Source organism: Phascolarctos cinereus, unplaced genomic scaffold, assembly GCF_003287225.1.
Source record: "Phascolarctos cinereus isolate Bilbo 61053 unplaced genomic scaffold, phaCin_HiC Scaffold_5;HRSCAF=322, whole genome shotgun sequence".
NCBI lineage: Eukaryota > Metazoa > Chordata > Mammalia > Diprotodontia > Phascolarctidae > Phascolarctos > Phascolarctos cinereus.
The window spans coordinates 12,774,625-12,795,830 of NW_027555958.1; the positions used below are offsets into that span (position 1 = coordinate 12,774,625).

Below are 21,206 nucleotides of genomic sequence, written 5' to 3' on the forward strand. Positions count from 1 at the left end.
TGTCATTTTAAGCCATGGGCTGGAAATCCCAATTCCATTGTCTGTCTCTGGGTCTCCCCTCTCTTCTCACCCAGAGGCACAGTGGTCACTCATGGCCTGATCACATGACTAATTGGCATAGGAGCCAGGACCATTTCCTGCCTGGGCTTGGCAGCCTGGTGGCTCACTGTGTTAGTGCTAGACTTCGTACAGACGCTCAGACCCCCCAGGCCCGGCTTCCTTGGCAGCAGGGACGACATTCGTGTGCCGTCGCCCTCAGAGAGGTTTTCATTCTCAGATATGATCTTCAGTACCAAGGGCACCTTTTTCTCTTCTGTGTTCCTTGACTTCAGTTGACAGCAGCGATGAACATGTTACCTGTGCCCCTGTGCTTGTGAGCTTCATGCCCAACACTTTGTAATCCTTGGCAAAGCTTTCTAGGTTTGTTTTGGTGGCATCATTTGTGACCATGTGACTTTCCAGAAGAAGGTGGTAATTACCTATTTGGATGTGTCTTGGGAGGTTCTTGGTTGTACCTTAGATATGTGCTCCTGGGGAGACAGCACGCCTTTCTATTATTCTTCAAATGACAAATGTCATGTTCGGTTCCCCTCAGTAGGACGCGACCAGTCCCGTGCTCTTCTTTTCTTCCTCTGACCCTCCCTGGGTAATCTCCCACCTGACAGCGCCAGTGGTCTCGTGTCATCAGGTCCTTGGAGGATGAAGAGCTGCTTCCTTCTCAGAATGTTTGCCTTCCCCCCTTCAGAAAGAGCTTCAGCTTTCTTACATCCAAGAGTTCAAGCTGTTCCTTTCTTTCTCTGGGCACCAACTCCCCCTTTCCAGCTCTCCGCCTAATGTGAAATGGGCTGTTGTCATCCTCTAAACTCTTTGGCTCCTTCATCTTCTTGGCTTTCATGCTAAAAGCCTTCCTTTTTTGTTCATTATCCCTAAAAACCTAGAATGTTGAGTGTTATTTCTTATGCCCCTTTACCTTCTCTCTGTGGAGGGAGACCTGCTTGCCCTTTGAACATAAGTCATGGTCATCTGAGCGTGGCAGAAGTACCAGTAACACACTCAGTGCCAGAAGCCTCCTGTTTCCTGCTCTTACTGTGGGTTGTCTTTTCTTATTTGGTTCTCTTTTACTTTACGGACATACTGTGTTTATCATCTTCCATCAGTGGTGGTAGAATTACTGCAGGGTCTGGACAGGTTCGCTCTGGGTGGAGGGACCAGCACAGAACCTGAGATAGTCTCCTTGATCCTGTGTTCTCTTCTCTTTTGCTCACTTCCTCTCTTCTCCCCTTCTCTCCCTTCTCTTTTTTCTTCTTCTTTCCTTATCTCAAAGACTTGAAATGTTCTGCTTTGTACTCCTTTCTGCTCTCCTAGCTGAATTCGGGCCACAGGGTATGGCTGAAACTGGAGAGTTCCAAGCTTAATTCTAGCTGTTGGGGGATAATAAATCAGATAATAGGATCATGGAATTTAGAGGTGACAAGAACTTTAGAGAACTTGAACGGATAAAGAGACTGAGGCTCTGAGAATGTAAATGACTTGCACAGGCTTCTGTGATTAACAAGTAGCAGGTGCAAAATTGAAGAACAAACACAACCAATGCGGCTAAAATTAGAAGAGAAGCAAGCAAATGGGGAAAAAATTTTTGCCACAAATTTCTCCAATAAGGGTCTCATTTCCAAAATATAGAAAGAACTGATTCAAATCTATCAGAACGAGAACCATTCTGTAATTGATAAATGTTCAGAAGTTATGAACAGACAGTTTTCAGAGGAAGAAATCTAAGCTATTAATAACCATTTGAAAAAAATGCTTAAGTCACTGATAATTAGAAAAATGCAAACTAAAACAATTCTGAGGTTTCATTTGTACCACCCATCAGATTGACACAGTTGGCAAAAAAAATAAAAAAGACAAGTGGTAGAGGAGTTACAGGAAAATGGTAACATTAATATACTGTTTGGATTTGTATTGCATCTCAGTGTCTTCTAGGCCTAATGAGACAATTGTAATGGTGAATTTCCTCCATTTCCCCCCCTTAGAACAAAATTAGAGCTTTGATGCTGTTAAAAATATTTTTCTCTTTTATCCCTCAAACATCAGTCTTTATTCCCCTGCTGAAGTGGGCTGTGGCCTCCTGATTAGAGCTCATTCGTGAAAAGCAAATCCTTTATTCAGCATCATTTTCATTAAAAGTAAGAGGCATATGAGAATATTTCCACTTGAACACCCTATTTGGATTCTCAATTGAGACCTTTTACTTTCTAAGAGGGGAAGTGAGTGACCTTTTGAAACAGCTCCTTCCCTGGCTTTTCCCAAACCGCTTAAAGATGTTTGAGGTGAGATTGGCAATCTATGTTTGAGTAATGCAGAGGGAGGGACTAAAAATCATCTCCTTAAACGTGTTTCCTCTGCCGGCTCTTAGAGCCAAGTGAGGACACATTTTACAAGGTTTTCTTAAGTTTTGTTTTGTTCCTTCAAGTTAGAATATGCATGGTTGAGTGGTATGTGAACTCAATTGTGAATCCTTTTTTGGCAGACGTAATGGGTGTTCCTCAACTACAAACATAATTGTTGTTATTACGAACACTATCCATCATCATATTGTTAAATCCTTCAGGGATCTGTGAGTTTGCACTATTGAGCCTCCCTCCCCTGGCACCGATGACATCTTCGGGAGATGTTAGGGCCAAGTCATTGCTTCCATGGCTACCGTGGGGCCTGGGTTCTAATCCCATCTCTGACACTCCCCATGTGACTTTGGTCTGTTTTCTCAATCCCCGGGGCCTCAGTTTCCTCCTCTGTCAAGTGAGAGCTTCTGAGGTGCCTTCAAGCTCCGCACCTGGAGCCTTTCCAACTTGGGAGTGGCAACAGCAGGGACACTGTGCTAGGTATGACAAGACACCAGCAGAGGTCTTCAGTGGAGGGACATTAAAAAATGCTTTCAGTCAATTAATAAAATAGAAGGTTAGCAAGTTAGCTTTTCTTCAGTAGGTACGTAGTAGGGAAGGAGGGAGGGAATGAGCATTTCTGTGGGGTCTGCTGTGTGCCAGCCACTGTGCTAAGTGCTTTACAAATATGATCTCATTTGATCCTCACCACAACTTTAGGAGGGCGGTATTGTTCTCATCCCCATTTTACAGATGAGGAAACTCGAGGCAACAGAGGTTTAAGTGACTTGCTCAGGGTCACATGGCTAGTAAGTGTCTAAAGACAGATTTGAACTCAGGTCTTCTGACTCTAGGTTCAGTGCCCTATTCACTGCACCACCTAGCTGCCTCCTGATATTACAGCAATAATAACAAAGGGGGATTTATCTTCAGAGGAAGAGCACACCCTGTATAGATTACAGACATTCTCAGAAATCTAAGAACTGAAACGTTACTTGCCAGCATAGCTGGTCATAGCTAAGCTTGCTGATTTTAGGCAGCCTCTGGCCTGTTAGATTGAGGACCAGCCAAAGGATTTGTTCACATGGCATTAGCCATGTTGAAAACAGGACTCACCCTCTCTCTATCCCTGCCCTCCCTCGACATGGCCCAAGACCGGCATGGCGTCCTCTGCCTGGGAGTCTGTGGGAGAGCTCTCGGCTTCCTGGAACCCTCCTGATCTGTCTCACTGTGCCCATTTATCGGATTGTTCAGAGTAGCCCCAGGCCCAGAGCCTGTCCACGAGGGACGGGGCCAGGTAGTTGTGCTTGGTGGTGCCCCGTCTGCTTTTCCTTGTCCCCCCCTGGGCGGTAACTACACCATGGCGCACCTTTCCTCACCTCGGACATCACAGAAATAAGTGCACGGAGGGAAGGAGAAGCTACCCGCCCTGGTGTTGGTGCAAGCCGAGATGTACACCTGGGAAATCAGAATCCTTGAATCCATTAAAATATAAATTTGGTATGGAGAGTACTGATCACATCAAAGTTAGTTGGATTTTGAAAGTGTTGTTTTTTGTTGAGATCAACCTTATAATTAATTGTTGAGATTAATCTTATAATTTTTAAATGACTGTTTAAAAATAATGATAATTTGTCAAGTTGTTTTTCAGTCATGTCCAACTCTTTGTGACCACATTTGGGCTTTTCTTGGCAAAGATACTGGAGTTGTTTGCCATTTGATTTTACAGATGAGGAAACTTAGCAGACAGGGTGAAGTGACTTGCCCAGGCTCACAGAGTTAGGAAATATCTCAGGCTGGATTTGAACTCAGGCCCCACTGACTCCAGACCCAGCACTCTGCGCACTGGGCCACCTAGCTGCCGCTGTTTAATGATCATAGCTGGCCTTCATCTAGCACTTCGCGTAGTGATGTAACAAATGCTCTCTCATTTGGCCCACACTGCTCTGGGAGACAGATCCTGCTCTTACAGATGAGGAAGCTGGGGTTGAGAGAGGAGGTTTTGAACTCACATCCTCCTCTGGCCTTCAAGACCAAGCTGCTTCTTGATAGACCCATCCCAGTCACTGATAACTGTCAGCTGCTCTCCTGGGCCTCCCCCCCTGCAGCCTGAACAGAGACTGCCAGCTCCCCCAGTCTGTGGCAGCTCTCTGGATGCTCCTTCCGCAGTCAGGAAGGGCCTGCTTCCGGAGTGTAATTCCCTGGCCTTCCCTTCCCTTTGGAAGCCTTGCAATGATGCAAGCTTATATTAGGCACCCCGCAGACTTCCAGCATCTTTAGAAACAGGCCTGGGTCAGATACATCTTGAAGAGTCTGTCATCCAGGGGTCTGTTAGAATGTGCGTTTTCAAAACCTAGTTGAGCCAGCAGACAGTTTTAAAGGAAACCCTCTCCTCTCCATATCGTAATGGCTTCAGTGGCAGAGGCTTCAGTGGATGGAGGTGGGTGTGCGTGACTAGCCCCGCCCTTCCCTATGCAGAGGCTTCTTTCTAGTGGCTGAATCTTGCCTGGAGGCAGTGGCTTTGTGGGGCTTATGTGCCCTCATCCCTTTTTCAGCCCGGTTCACTCTCTGGGGCTGATGCACGATTATCTAAGCTGGATGGCATGGAGGGAACGGATCTGACTTCAGAGAGGAAAGCGGTGATCTTCTTTTGGAGGAATTTTGTTTGTGAATCTCCTTGTGACGTCTTACACGTCTTCCGTGCGCATCTCTGTTTCCTTCTGTCTCCACATGTGGGCTTTGAGGGGTGAGTTCTGCTCAGGGGCTTTCTGGCCTGCCATATCTGCTGCCTTTGGAGTCTCTTCCTCTTGGGCCTTCTTGTCTCAGCTTCTTGGGAATCAGGCCAGATCAGGGTGGCCTCTCTGAACTTCCCTGAAAGAAGAGTGTCAGGCTACCTTTGCTCATTCGAGAAGGATAAAAAAATCAGAAAAACAATGCCAGATACACGTTTCTTAGTATATCTTTCCTGCTCTGCCAAAAAAAGACTAGCTCCCATTTCCTTAACCTTCTGAGGTTTTAAAACAAGCCTGAGCTTTGTGAGCCCCTCGCCCAAAGACATCACCACGTGAGCAGTAGCTGTCAGCCTGCAGGCCCCTTGTCATCTTTCCCCTATCCTTTATGGGCTGAGGGCTAGAGAAGGTGGGAAGCCTTATTGGGGAGCAGGCCACAGGACTACCGAGAGAAGTGTAAGGGGGGCACCTTACATAGGCGGATGTCTTGGGTTATTTCGACAAAACCTCCTCTTAGGATGACCCAGTAAGACTAGAGAGGATTCCCCCTGGAAATACTAGGGCTCAAATGGACTAATTAGAGTGCAGCAGGCTTCCATTAGGTGGCCTAGAGGAGGAGCAGGGCAGGCTTTTAACACTCAGTAAATTCTCATCTGCTGGAAGGTCTCCACATGTTAACTGTTGTGCCTGGCTGAGAGAGCGGAGTGAGTTGTAATTGATTCCTGTGCTCAGCACTGTCATTACATGGCCTGAAGCATCCTGACCCTCTGTTAGTTTGGAACAAAACAGGCCTCAAACCCAAGTAGCTCTGCAGATGCCTGCTGTGTGCAGGGGTGCAGAACGGAAGGGCCTCGGAGGGAAGGGACCGCCTTTAAAAGGTGAAATGCTTCATGCCCAAGGAAACCTGTGGAGCTGCTTCTGGAAACAGAAGCAAGAAGGAAGGAAGTATACATTATTCACTGGAGGGAAGAAAAAGCTTAGCAGGGTCAAGCCTTAACATTTGTCTGAGTATCATCAGGAGGGACTCTGCCATGCAAAATGTGATGCCTACAATGCGAAAGTCACAGGAAGGGAGGAGGATTTCCTGGTTTGGAACAAAATGGAGGAATGGGGATGAAATAACCCAAGAAAACCTGGGAGACCACGAATTCTGGTCTCCATTACCCGAAGGAACGTTAGAAAAAGTCTTTTACAGGGAATTTTTTCCAGCCAAGTGTATGGGAGGCGAGGCTAACCTTGATAAGGGAGGAGCCTGGGTGGGCCTTGAGGGAGACCCCCTGAGCCATCTTCTGGGATGACCCTGGCCTCTTTCTCTAACTCAGCTCAGCGGCAAGCTGCAAGAGGCAAAGCGCAGCTAAGAAAGGGAAGGAGCAACCATTTCTGTAGCAGCTGATCTTTTCTCTCACCAAATGTAGACAGCAGAGGTTGGGGTGGCACCTTGAGTTCTGCAGCATTTCTGGGCCTTGTTGCAGTGAGATATGCTGGTGCTTGGAAGACTTAAATACCCAACTTGAGGGAGGAGCGCTGGACTTCGAGTGAGGACACAGGTGGCTAGGAAACTGGGCTTGACTATTAGGGGACCACCCTGGACAAATGCCCTCAGCTGCTGGAGAGCTGAAGTTACTGGTGCTACTCTGTGTCCATTGGCTTCTCCTCTGCAAGGCTCTCCCCCTTTCAGAATTCAGGCTTTACAGCCCCTTTATCCAATTTCATATTTCCCATGTGGCACAAGTTCTGCTCTGGCTCCTTCTCTTGTGGGGAAGCTCGTGGAAAACCTTCAACCACTGCAGGAATGGGAATGGCTGGGATGTCTTTTTCTCTTCTTCTAACTTTATGAATTATTTGGAACTAATGTGGAATCAAAGTGAGAACTGAAACCCAGAATATCTACTCTTGCCACTTCTTCTATTCCTCCTTTTCTCCCCAGGAGGGGGGGGGGCCCTATTTGAATACATTTACATAATCCTACCCAGATTTTTTCCCCCAATCTGATCTCCTGACCCCTAGATGTCATCATCACGTCCTTGAGAGACACAGCCTAGCACCTACCTGAGTCTTCCTTTCCCATGTGTCACTCATAGTGACAAGAGTCAGGTAGACCTGGTGGTGTGTGCTCAGTGTTTCTGTGTGGGGGGGTGGGGGAAGGAAATGGGGTTTGGTTAATGATGTGGATTTGGAAGAGGAAGTGTAAGAGATCTTGGATCTTTGGGACAGGTACAGATTTTAGTTTCAGCTCTGAATCATGTGATTCCTAAACCCTAAGGTATGTCATCCACATTTGGTGAAAGAGGAATAAAAAATACTCTGAGAAAAGGCTTTTTCTTTGCCATATGCCTGCCATCCCACAAGTACTTTCCTCTAGAGGATCTCCAAGTGCTTGTCCATTCAATGAGCATTCTCACACTAGATCTTACCCTACACTTCCTAGGATTTTTGGACCCCTGCAGACCATCATCCAAACCCCATTCCACACCTGCCTCACCTGATTCCTCATTCCCATCCCCCTCAACCCTCCCACCCCAAACTTCCAACCAAACACCACCCACCCTATCTACCGTGCCCCCTGGAATGCCTGTTCCATAGGGAACAACTTCACTTCATCCTAAGTCTTTTCCTCTCCCACTCCTTCCATCTGCTAGCTCTTACTAAACCTGGCTTCCCCCTGAGGACACAGCCTCCCCGGCCACCCTTTCCAGTACTGGCTGCACCTTCGCTCATCCTCTTTATCTCTCAGGTCAAGGTGGGAGAGAGGAAATACACCTTGCTCCCCACTGCCACTTCCAGGTTCTCCCCTTTTCTCCATCACTCAGTAACCTTTTCCCCTTTGAGGTTCATGCTATTCATCTCGGCCACCCAATCAATGTCTTGGTAGCTGTTGTGTTTACACACGTGTGTCTCTCCTTTCCCCTCCTCAAGGAGTTAGATACCTGACTTACAATTTTTCTCTCCTCCCCAACTCCTGCCTTCACACTAGGTGACTTCAACACACACACACAACACACACACACACACACACACACACACACACACACACACACACACACACACACAGAGACTCTCCCTCCAATAACCCTAACCACTCAGTTCCTCAGCCACACACAAAGATGGTCATACCCTGGCTCTTGCCACACTCACAAATGTATCATCTCCATATTCAAGAATTCTGAAATCCTTTTATCTGATCACAATCTGCTGGCTTTTTACCTCTCCCTCTGCCTTCCCTTACATAACCCTGCTCTTCATCCTCACCATGGCCTCCAATCCCTTGATCCCACAATTCTCTCCCAGGCCATCTCCCTGCACTAGGCACTCTCTCCTCTTCTCTCCATCTTGATTTCTTGGTGAACGAATTCTACTCTGCCCTGTCCTTCTCCCTTGAATCCCTAATCACATGACTGATTATGCCCAGCCATGCCTCAGCCTTGGATCACTCCCACCATTTCTCACCTCTGCCTTCGCACCTCAAAAAGTGCTGCTGAACAAACATGGAGAAAATCCCATGACTGTTCTGACTGGATCTGCTACAAATCGGGGCCCTCACTGCTGCTAGGCAATCCTACTGTACCACCCTAATCAGCTCACTCTCCCATGCTCCACAGTGGCTCTTCCAGACCTTTTCATCCCTCCTCAAACCCCCCTGGCTCCCCCTCTCCCTCTCCTCACAGCTGAGAATCTTGTCTCCCATTTTACAGAACAACTTGAGGCCATTCACCATGAACTCCCTCTTCTCCCCTCTTCCTCATGCCCTGTCACTCGGGTGCCTTCTGCCCATCTCCTCCTTCACCTCTGTCTCACATGAGGAGGTGGTCTTTCTCCTCACCAGGGCCAACCCCTCTACTTGTTCAAGTGACCCCATTCATCCCCCTCTGTCACCCCTGCATCACTTATTTTCAGTCTCTCCTGTACTGGCTCCTTTCCTACTGCCTAGGCCTCCCCCATTCTGGGAAAAAACCCTCCCTTGATCCTTCCGTCACTATCAACCCTGTCTCTCTTCTGCCCTTTGTAGCTAAACTCCTGGAAAAGACCATCTCCAGTGGGAGCCTGCAGCTTCTCTCCTCTCTCTTCTTAACCCCTTACCTCTGGCTTCTGCCCTCATCACCCCACCTGAGCTGCCCTCTCCAAAGTCACCAGTGGTCTCTTAACTGCCACATCCAGTGGCCTTTTCTCAATCCTCATCCTCCTTGAACTCTCTGCAGCCTCTGACTCGGTTGATCACTGTCTCCTCCTCAAGGCTCTCTTCTCTTTAAGTTTTTGCCCTGCCCCCCATACCCTCTCTGTTCTCCTCCCACCTCTCTGACAGCTCCTTCTCTGTCTCCTTTGTTGCATCCTTCTCTAGATCATGACCTCTGACCCTAGATGTCCCACAGGGCTCTTGCCTGGGCCCTCTTCTCCCTCCACACTCCTTCATTTGATGATCGCATCAGCTCCCATGGGTTTAATTACCATCTCTATGCTGCCAATGTCCTGCCCCAACCCCTGGGCTGACTTCTAATCTAGTATCTCCAGCTACCTTTCAGACATCTTGAACTGGATGTGCTACGGACATCTTCAACTCAGTACGTCTGAAACTAAACTCATTACCTTTCCTCCTAAACTCTTCCTCCCTCCTGCCATCCCTGTTGCTGTAGAGTACCCCACCTTCCTCCCGATCCCCCAGGCTCACAACCTTTGGGTCATCCTGGCTTCCTCACTCTCTCTCATCCTCTCAGCTATTGTGAAGGCCTGTTGATTTCACCTGTGCAGCATCTCTCGAATTCACCCCCTTCTCCCCTCTGATGCTGCCCTCATCCCCTCACACCTAGACCATTGCTGGGAGGTTTGGGGGGCAGTGTCTGCCTGCATCGAGCCTCTCTGCACTCTGATCCGTCCTTCAGCCACTAAAGTGGTTTTCCTAAAGCACAGGTCTGATCGTGTCTCTCCTCTCCCCAGTAAATTCTGCTAGCCTCCTATTGCCTCCAGGAGCAAGTGCGCAATGCTGTGTTTGGCGTTTGAAGCCCTTCCTAACCCAGTCCCCTCCTACCTTTCCAGTCTGCTCGTGCCTCCCTTTCTGCCATATAGTCTTTGATGCAGTGACGCCGGCCTCCTGGCTGTCCTCAAGCGAGGCCCTCCATCCGTGGGGTCTGGGCATTGTCTGCCTTTCCCAGCCCCTCTTAGTTCTAGTGTCTTTTCCCTCTGAATCAGTTCCTGGTTGTCCTGTCTGTTGCTCGCTTTGTAGACATTTGTTTGCATGTTTTCTCTCCTGTTAGATCGTAAGCTCCTTGAGGGCAGGGACTGTCTTTTGCCTCTTTTTGTGCTTAGTCCAGTGCCTAGCACATAGTAGGTGCTTCATCAATGGCTGTTGATGAATTAATAGCTTGACACTCAAACTACCTATCCCCACAATCAAATAACTGCACTGAAAAATTAATGCCAGTAAAAAAATTGTTTTTATCATATTATTAGGAAAATTAATTTCATCAGCAATTAGTCATTAAATGCTATATATTGGGCACCGTGGTGTGTGCTGGGGGCTCCAAGAGAAAAGTGAAACAGGGCCTGCCCTCATGGAGCTTACATTCTGCTGAGCCGCAGAGACTTATACCCAGATAAGTTCATAGAAAAGGCCAACGTAGCTTCGGGGAAGGAGGCGCAGCCCCCTGGAGGAATCAGCACAGGCCTTGGTTGGAGGGAAGGAGCCGGGCTTTCTAACAGCTGGGCAGGGAAGGAGGAGTGGGCATATCACTGTGCAGAGGGAAGAGAACACTCTTCCAGCCCACACCGTTCCATAGAGCTTTGAGGAGCTGCTCGCAGGCCCACGAGACACCACTGCGTGTGTTAGCTTCCCTCCTCTCACCAGGAGGATCCACCCCTCCATTGGGTCTTTATCAAATGATGTCATTGTCTAAGTGGAACTCTAATGGTTTTTCTAGTAAAAATTATTCTCTGCCTTCTGCCTGTCTTTATAGATTCTTGATGAGTGGTTTGGCCGGACCATCATCTGTTCCTGTACAAAGCTGAGTTACGATCATGCCCAAAGCATGATTGAGCACCCTGATAGGAAGTTCCGGGAGGACGAGTTGCCCCCTGTGGCGGCAGAGCACCCCATTGAGCAGATCCACCAGGCCGTCTGGAATCTTCATGGGATCGCCAAACAGCTGCGCCAGCAGCGCTTTGTGGACGGAGCGCTTCGTCTGGATCAGGTTGGGGCCTCCTTCCAGTACAGAGGGGGCTGATGTGGATGGGAGGGGTGCCCCATCACTGTCTGAGCAACTCCCCTCCTCTGAAATGCCTCCCGAGGTCTGAGTGGCTATGAGGAGGTCTGTCCCGGCTAGGATCCATCAGCATCAGATCTGGGGCTGAGCTTTAAAAAGAAGGAAAAAAACATGTACTCTGGGCTTTTTTCTGGTTTCCTGAAAGTATTACCTTTCTGCCTGGTTCTGAATCCCCTTAATTCCTGGCTGCTGGCCATTTTGTACAACCTAGTGGAGAAAAAGAGAGGAGGAGCCTGGTGTCCACAAGCCCAGAGAGGTATTTTCCTAACAGCAGGCCCACATTGAGACTCGAGCCGTCAGACTCATCTGGGAAGAACACTGGGTGCACTGGGGCTTGACTGCTGCAGTGATGGGTCTAACTCTCCGATGGTGCCTGGACTGGCAAGGGTGATGTCCCTCTGTCAGGATGTCAGGACACATCAGGGCATGCCAGAGGCCTCCGTCCTTGCTTCCACCACCGTGGTTAAGGCCCTTCCTTCCTTCCTTCCTTCCTTCCTTCCGTCCTTCCTGACTATTTTAGGAATGCCCTCCTGGTCCCTCAGCCTTCACACTTTCTTTCCCACCTTATTACTGAGATCCCCTATCCTACACGATTTCACCAGTTTACTTTATGAAATGCCGCTCTTTTTGGTGCTACCTGCTGAACAGAAACCCTGTAAGCTCTCCTGTTTGCCAGAGGGTGCAGTCAGACTCCTTAGCCAGATGCATGAAGCACTTGTCATTTTCTGTCACCCCAACTAGCTTGAGGCTGCTTGAGGGTCAGGGCCACACTGGACGTCTCTCTTTAGCCTTGGCACAGAATTGTAAACACTCAGGCAGTAGGGCTACCTGATGGATAGGAATCAGGAGACCTGTGTTAGAGTCCTAACTTTGCCACTGGTTGGTCATGTGACCTTGGGCTTGAGGAACCTCATTTCTAAGGTAAAGATAATACTTTTGCCCTAGGTGTCTTTCTTTCTTTTTTTTTTAATGTTTATTTTTAACATTCATTTTTAAGAATTTTGAGTTCCAGATTTTCTCTCCCTCCTGCCTATCCCCCACCCATTGAGAAAGCAGGCAGTATACTATCAGTTATACAGGTGATGTCATGCTAAACATATTTCCATATTGGTCATGGCACAGAAAAGGCAAGAAAAGTAAAATGAAATAAATCTGCTTCAGTCTGCACTCAGAGTTCATCTCCCTTTGCTTGGCTGCCAGAGGGCTTCTTCCTACCAGTTGGGTGTTTGGAGGGGTTTGCTTTTGGTGTTCAGCATTTGAATGTGTTTAGCTGGGAGTCACTACCACATCGTCAGATCTAAATCCTTGTCGTTTCCTGCAGAGAAGAACCTTGTGCCTCCATGTGGGCATCAGAGCCGTGCCATGCTAGGAAATTATGGAGGGGCAGGAGTCCTGGGCTTGGCGTTCAGGAGAGCAGGGTCCCAGCCCTAGCCTTAGCTGTTAATAGCCGTGTGACTGAAGGAAAATTACTCAACTTTGCTGGTTTCCATTTCCTAATCTGTAAAGTGGAGATAACTCTTGGACTCCTTGCCTCACAAGATTTTTGTAAGGATCAAGTGAAAAAATATGTGTGAAGGTGCCTTGTACCCATAAAGCATTCTGTTAATAATAATTATTATTGTGAATGTCTTTCCCCTCGGAACGTGGTCATTCATGACAGTCACTAGCAACTTAAACTCTCTGCTTTGAGTCTTATGCCACAGACCAGATCATTACCTGGTATGGTCAGGAGGGTCAGAGAAAGATCAGTCAGCTTCAGTCTTAATTAGGCCAAAGGGAAGCAGACTCCTAGGTGAGGGACTTTTTCCTTCTCTGCTCCCTCCTTTCTCTTCCTAAGGACACACATGAGAGGATTTAGACAGGTCTTGGCATTTTACAGAGAATCCTAATCAAGGGCATTCGTTGGTCTCTGGGATGGTGACTTCAGGCTGATTTCCACTCTGGGTTTGCTGCCCACCTCTGGTCAGATGAAGCGTGCTGGGGGCTGTGGTCATAAGCATCCATGGTCACTTCACTCCACAGTTGTCTCTGTAAGCCCGTGTACTCTCCTGGTTTCAGCAGTGATCTTGGTGGCTCTATGAATGGTTATCAAATTTATATTCCCAGAGCCTTCAGTCTGTCTATTTCCTTTGGAAGCAGCTGCAATTCAGAGGAACATTGCCCTGGGGGTCAGGGTCCAGAGCAGAGCCCTGTAGCTTTGATTCATTGTAGGGTTTCCAGTAGCTTTCAGCACACTGGTACTTTCCAGCAGCCCTCTCTCCCTCATAGCTCACAATATCAGGATCATCTTCCATAGATTTTTATGGTCTAGTTAGTTGATTTTGGAATTGGTTGAATAATCAGACTGAAAATGAGTGTAATTAATAGCTTCATGTCATCCTGGAGGCAGCAGCATATTAGAGGGCTTTGTCTTCAGCCCTGTTGGTCCCCCAGGTTTTTATTAATAACTTGGATAGAGGTATGGATTACATACTTAGCAAATTTGCATGTGCCCTGAAGCTGCGAGGGATGGCTAATGTGTTACAAGACAGAATTATGATCCAGGAAGATCTTGACAGACCAGAATGATGGACTCAATTTAATGAGGTGAAACTCAAGAGGGACAAATGTAAAATCTTCAGTTTGGGTCTAAATAATCAACTCCTCTGATACAAGATAGGAGGGATAAGGCTTAATAGCAATCCTCGGGTGCTATGAATCTGTTTTTTCATTGGTGCGGGTATGTCCAGAGGGCACCTACATCCCAGGCTCTTTGTGTCTTCTCATCCCGGGCACTTCTTCTTACCCATGCTTTTCCGTAAATTCTCTGTAGAGGCTCTGTTCCAAACCACTAGAGCCTTTCCCCGGGACACCTCGCTAGCCGGTTGTCACTGGCTCCCTGGTGTCTTCTGTTTTTGCTTCGTGCTGGCCCTGGCATCAGAAATGCCTTCTTTGCTGCTTTGGAGACCCAGGGGTGGTCACAGGCTCATGGTGACTAATCACTGTAAGTACCGGTCACAAATGGCAGCCTCCCACGCCATTCCATGTTCTGGACAAACTGATTGCAAATGGCATTGGCCTCCCTTTTCCCATCACTGTCATGGTGACTCATTATTGTGGCTGTTCCCAGAGTGTTTTGTGATAATTTATAAGCACAGAACACCACCGGGAGAATAGTGGCATTAAAGAAGCGTTCTTTGTCTGGGATCAGGGTCCAGCCTGGTCACTGACACCTCCTTAGCTCCAGGCCAAGGTCATTGGCTTTTTGTCCTTCTGCATGCAGTCTCTCTCTCTCTCTCTCTCTCCCTCTCTCTCTCTCTCTCTCTCTCTCTCTCTCTCTCTCTCTCACACGCGCACACACACACACACACACACACACACACACACACGCTTTTCATCCACTTTGTTCTTCCCATGGCTGACTGAGTGGCAGAGGATGGGAATGTTGTCATACACTTCTTCGGTTACTTGCAAACTGTATCTTCCTAGTTTCTAGCCACACGTAGCTCACAGCCCCGTCATGGACCCTTCGGTCGCCTTGGCTGCTGGGATGGCCTGCCAGGTGTGTTCCTGCTTATTTACGCATTGTCTCTTGCTGCAGTAGGAGCTCCCTGAAGGCACGCACTGCTGCTGACTTTCTTTGCGTCCTCAGCATTGAGTGCAGTCCCTGCTACGTTTGTTGTTGTTCATTTTCAGTTGTGTCTGACTCTCTGTGACCCCATGTGGGGTTTTCTTGGCAGAGATACTGGAGCGGTTTGCCATTTCCTTCTCCAGCTCATTTGACAGATGAGGAAATGGAGGCAAGCAGGGTTAAGTGACTTGCCCACGGTCACACAGCTAGTAAGTGTCTGAGGCCAGATTTGAAGTCAAGAAAAGGTGTTTTCCTGACTCCGGCCCTGGTGTGCTGTCGGCTGCATCACCTGCTACCTCCCTGCTACATAATAAGGGCTTAATCATTACTTGCTGACTGACTGATGGATGGTGTAGTCAGTATGTGTTGTGATCTTTTTCCAGCGACTAGATTTCCTGCTTTGGACTTGTGATATAAGCCAGCTTTGGGCATATAAGCTAAGATGGCCCACCTGGCTTGAGAGAGAGAGGGAAGGCTGGAAGGAGGGTCTTGCTAAATGGGATTGGGAAGAGAGGCCGACGTTCGTGGCACTGGATCTCGAAAGGCCTCCTGGGGCTCAGGGCACTGCACTGCATTCTGGGGCACCCAGTCGGCTCAGAGCTTCTGTGCTTCAGGCACCAAGGCTTGACCTCGGCCTGCCACACCCACCCCTCAGATTGTTTCGTTTCACTACTTCATCTGGAAGACTTGCAAGGGAGGAGAGGGCAAAGAGGGACCTTTCACTAAAACACTGGAAAAGGAACCCCACAAAAGGGAGACGCTGTTCCTCAGCTCCAGGGGTGAATGAATCAACCAGTTTTCAAGGCAGCCTCAGTAACTCTATTCATGGTCAACTCTCCCTGTGCAGGGGGCTCTGCTATTCTAGAGAACTGCGTTTTTGGCATGGTCATCCTGTCTTATTGTCTCATTATGTACTCATTCTTTTGTCTCGGTGCTCAGGGAGCATTCTGCTTTATGCTGGGCTTAGTGTAGAAAGAGCCCTGCCACTGGCTTTGGGTGTTACTTCCCCTGTGAGCCTCAGTTTCCTCATAGGAAATGGTCCCTCCCTTGTAGGGCTCTTGTGAAGATCCAGTGGGATCGTGTCTGTGAAATTGTGGAGTCTGCCTGTAAGAAAACAGCATTCCCTGCAGAAGAGTCCCAGGAGACTCAGGAGATTGCGTCTCTTCCCTGAATCAAACTGGGGATAAGAAAGCACAACTACCGTTATCTGGGTGGCATCTGGTGGGCTGCTGGACAGAGGCCTCACCTTGGGGGGGATTCAGTGGGAGTGAGATTGTTGATTGCCCCAGCTGGTGAACGATGTCTCCACGTCTCAGTTTGAGGAGCCAAGATGGACTTCTAACCATTCTTTTCTCTGGGGTGTACCATCACTACTGAGTTGCATTTCTTAATCACCTTCATGTTTGTGTCATGGTATGAGGCAGGCCCTAACCTAAGCCATAGAGATTTCCCTGGCCTCCAGGCCAAGTCAGGTCTGGGTGGAAGGAGGACAGGCAGCCTTCCCAGCTCCTGGTTTAATCCCTTCTCATGGTGGCGAGATGAGCGGCTTAAAAACCTTTGCCACTCAGGTTTCTTATGGTTTGGTGAAGGGAATACACCATTTCCTGTCCAGGGAAGTTGCTTACCTTCAACTCACTTGCACAATGGCCTGTTTTCAAGCAAACTTCCTCACCCCTCTGAAATGCTGAGGGTAAAAGGAAAAAGGGTTCCCAGAGATCCAAGGAGAACAGCTGGTAGAGGTGCAGAGAATTTGGGGGTCCCGCACAGCCTCTGTGCCTCAGTTCTGGGGCATCTGTGGGACTTAGCGCATCAGTCATAGGCATTGAGAGCGGCTTGTCTGTAGCCTGCTGATGCCACAGGGACGGAGCCCTCGCCCTTCAGTCCACCAGTGGTTTGGCATATCGACAGGTGAGACTGTGGTTCTCTACTCGTCAGCTGGGTCCCTGATTCCTGCTTGTGGTTCTGTAGGATGGTCCAGGAGAATACGCGCTCTTTGAGGCCAGGTGCTGTTTCATGTCTCCAGCATCCTGTCCAGGTCCTTAGGCCACAAGAGGTGGCTTACACGGCTTTGACCTAATTGAAGTTTGTTGAACTAAAGTATCCCCCTCATTTGGGAATGGAGGCAGGTACCTCTGCACTCATTGTTCCCTGGGCTTTTCTGTTTCTTTATTCCCCTGAAAGCTCCTTGGGATTAGGAACAGAGTATTTTTGAGAAGAGGCCTTTGTCTTCATACCAGCTGCAGCAGCTCAGCGCTGGGTCCCTCTGTTGGGGGTTGGGAAGGAGCCTGCTGGTTGACTCTCCCCTTTGGTGGGGTAACTTGGTGTCACCATAACTGAGGGCCCACATGAAAAATGAGGTTGGGCCCAAGAAACATGAGACAAAAAGGGCTGGGAAACTCTCCCCATTGTCTCCCACTTCAATTTTCCACTCCGCTGGCAAGGAAGTGATGGCTGAGACACAAGAGGCAGAACAGCAGGTCTTGGCTTGATAACAGCTGTGGGCCCATCCAGAATATGGCCCCGAAAATGGGTCTCCAGGGTCGCCAGGGCTCCCGAGGCCTTGGAATTCCTCCGTGTGTGAAAGCTCTTTGTGGTAATTTCCTTGTTGCTTTTATTAATGAAGCTTTCACCAAGCCCCTTGACTGGCTGCCATTAGCCCACTGTGGAGAGCTGAAAATGGAAAACTCCCAGCCTCATGTGCAGTGGGAGTGGGGAATTTGGGAAGGAGGAGGTGCAGGGGGAGGTAGGTCAGCTAAAAGTCAGGTACTGGACTGTGGAGCACATTTTCAACTGAAAAGAGCCCAGAGCCTTGTCCTCATGTTTTAATTGCCAGGGGGCGGGAAAGACAGACAGGAAAGCTCCCAGTGCCCCCCCTCCCTCCCATTTCCCATTGTCAGAGGATCCTGGAGCTAGAATCCGGCTATGACTAGTCACCAGCAACTGTTGACAAAGAAAATGTGCTAAACTCTCACTAGGTCTGTTCTTTTGTCCCAAGTACAGCAAGCGTTGACATGGCATGAAGAAGACTTAGAAGGGGGCACCATTACACTGGGCCCATCTGGCCCTAGGCCACTAAGAGGAGTCACTGTGGCATTGGGTTCTGCCTTTGCTAGGTGTGACTAGGAGATAAATGAACCTCTTGTTATTAAAAACTAAATTAGATCATAGCTCTCATTTATGTGTGATCTTAAAGTTTTCAAAAAAGCTTTTCCTGATGATGTAGGTAGTTCAGGTTTTGTTATTCCATTTTATAGATGAGGAAGCTGAGGCTCATAGAGTTTCAGTGAATTGCCTCATGTCACTTGTGAAAAGATGGACTCATAGCACCAATGCAAGGGCCAGCTGAGAGGTCCCACTTAATCCAGATAAACTCACAGTATTCTGCTCCTTCTAGAAGTTGGCACAAAGTCGCAGGGCATTACAGAAAATGGAAATGCTGTGGGGGGTGGGGAGTGGGAGCAGAGGCTTCTGCAGTCCAGGCTGGACCTGAGGAGCATCCCTGGGGGGGAGGGGAGAGGCCTTGCCCGCTTTTACTCTCCCAGAACCAGCATCCCAAGGTGAGGGCTTCTCACTGATGACCCCAGAGGCTTCTGGCTGTGCTTCCGGGTGGTTCAGGACTGAGGGCCGGCCACTTCCTGGGTACACATGGACCTCTTACCTTGGACCTTGACTGAACTTTGTCCACTATAGATTTTGAAGTGCTTCTCTGCCAAGGGGTGTGGGGAAGAGCGCTGTTCTCTTGAGTGGTAGTAACATGTGATGTCGGTTTGCTTGCCTTTGAAGCCTGTTGGATGTTGGGCGGTTGTAGTGGTGGGGAGATAGGGAAGTACGTGTCCAGAGAAAGATATGGGTGGGTCAGATGGCAAAAGATGGTGCCTAAATATTGTGGTGATCTTCAGGAAATATGAAAAGGCCACGAGGGGGATGTGCTCCAGGATGTTTGGGAGACTTTGTGAGGGGTTCCTTACCCTCTTCCTGGCCTGGCTGCTCTGGCTGCAGGCTGGGGAAGCCAATGGAGCCCTTAAGAATCATGTTCTTAAATGCCTAAAATAAAATGGGGAGGATTACAAAAGAATGAATGAATGGATGACTGGGCTCATATAAAAAAGTAAGATGGTCTCTGGGACGCTGCTGCTAGGAACAGAGGGACCGAATGGTACCTGTACAAGAGTCAGCTGTGTGTCACATGGAGACGTCCCACTGGGTGAGGGCGCAGCGGCAGAGCAAGCGCCGGTCCTGTCTCTTCGCTAGGGGCATTTCCACTGAGATGTTGCTGATGTTGCACCATTTGACAAGGTCAAGGATTTTGGGGACGAGAACTTTCTTTTCTGGATCTTCATAGATGCAGCCATTACATACACACATGTCAGTGCAGTTGGTTGCACATGTATAAAAGTTCTTACAGTTTTCAAGAATGTTTTTAAAAGTGTCCAGACCCCAGGTGTAGAAGCCCTGCTTTATAGCATATTTATTGGTTATGTATTCATCCTTAAGCCATAAACTTTTATGGGGCAGAAACATCACATGGAGAGTGCTCAGGACCAGAAGTTATGGACAGATTGTGATCTGTGTCGGGGGAGGAGGCCAAATGCTAGAAGATCTGTGAATCCATTGATGCACCAGGGTGCTGGGGTGTGGCCACAGCCTCCTGGAGGACTGTGGATATGGCCATGCCTGTGTGAGGGAGGGGAGATGGTTCCTAGGTGCTGGTGACGCAGCATCCAGGCCTCTTATCTTCCCATCTAGGGACATTGCCTCCTCATTGGGAAGTGTATTATGTCTACGGTGTCTGTTTACTTATAGATGTATGAAAATAGTGAACATCAGCAGGTGCAGCTATTAGAGAAGAGGCATGAGTTCCTTAGTGCCAGTTGTCTGGGAAATCCTTTTCTGTGCCCCTGGGAGCAGTGACAAGCTACTGGGCAGGCAGGCTCCAGACTAGGGAGCTTCACCCCTATAGGAAGCCTGCGCTCAGGGCAGGGCAGACGCACCATACATGGGTGCCACATGCCCTTTTCAGCACGGCTCCAGTTCTTTTTTTTTTCCCCTTGTGTAGAAATATAAAGATCATCACTATCTCTTGTTCTGTAGTTTTGTTTTCTTAGAATAGTTGCTGCCTCTGACTCTACCAACTGCCCATGGTAGCCATGGCTCTGTCTCCTTGCTTACTGAGTGATCAAATTTGCTTTGTACCGTGAGGTGTGCTCAGGCTGCCTGGTTTAACGTGGGACCTATCTGTATCAGAAGCGCCTTGATTTCCTTTGCCAGCTGGAGGGAAAAAAATCACACACGAAACTGCTGTAAAATGATGACATTTTTTGGAAGATGCAGATTTATGAGGAGAAACCTTGTTTTCTATAAATTTTTTCTCATCTTATTTCCAGCTACCCAGCTGGAAATGGTTTAAGTACAGTGCTGGCAACTGCCTTGTGTCCACTGTCTGGGAATCAGCTGACCCGAGTATGAGGAAGCTTATCCCCCACTCCTCGGCTGCAAGGTGACCTTGGCAGCCTTCTGTTTACGTGTCCCCCTTGCCCTTCTGCAGTGACAGCAGGGACTGAAAGCAGGGCAGGAGGGGCCAAAAACCCATTTTCAGACCATCTACAAACAAGCATGGCCTCAGCCATTGGGACCAGTCCAGAGACCAACGAGTAGAGATACAAATACAAGGTAGTAGAAGGCAATAGCATGTCGTATGCCAAACGACATCATAAAAAATGAAATCTGCTGTGTGTGAATAGACCGCATCTGGGTGGCATGGTGGGTGGAGCACCAGGCCTGGACACAGGAAACCTGAGTTTAATTCCAGCCTCAGGGAGTCCCTAGCTGAGGGACCCAAGCAGGTCACTGAACCTTGTCTGCCTCAGTTTCCTCTGTGGGGAGGATCAAATAAGAGAATAATTGTGAAGTGCTTCGCCCAGTGCCTGGCACATAGTAGGCAGTTAATAAATGCTTCTTTCCCTTTCCCCTTTTATCTTCAGATTAGTTGCCTCTGTGCAGTCAGACCATCAACACAGATCAAAGGTCTAATTGGGAGAAAGGTCAGATGTGAGAAAACACGGGCACATGGTTACAGTGTCCTGTTTCAACAAGCTGACTCTGAAAAATGAGAACTGGACAGAAGTTAAGACATTTATTAGAGAAATGTAACCAATACAAAGCAATCGCCACAACAGAGAGGCCTCAAGAGCCCAGAAATCACCCTGGTCAAAAAATACACAGTCTCCTTGCTAAG

General features: G+C 48.5%; 1 protein-coding gene across 5 annotated transcripts in view; it reads left to right on the forward strand.

The window, feature by feature from the left end:
• The window catches only part of DIS3L2 (DIS3 like 3'-5' exoribonuclease 2), a 358,658-nt gene that overhangs the window by 246,011 nt on the left and 91,441 nt on the right, over nucleotides 1-21,206 (forward strand). For all 5 annotated transcript variants that reach the window (XM_020972180.2, XM_078154658.1, XM_020972186.2 and 2 more), the window contains one exon: nucleotides 11,056-11,289. In XM_020972180.2, the coding sequence (XP_020827839.1) occupies nucleotides 11,056-11,289 (234 nt within the window). The remainder of the gene's footprint in view (nucleotides 1-11,055; nucleotides 11,290-21,206) is intronic.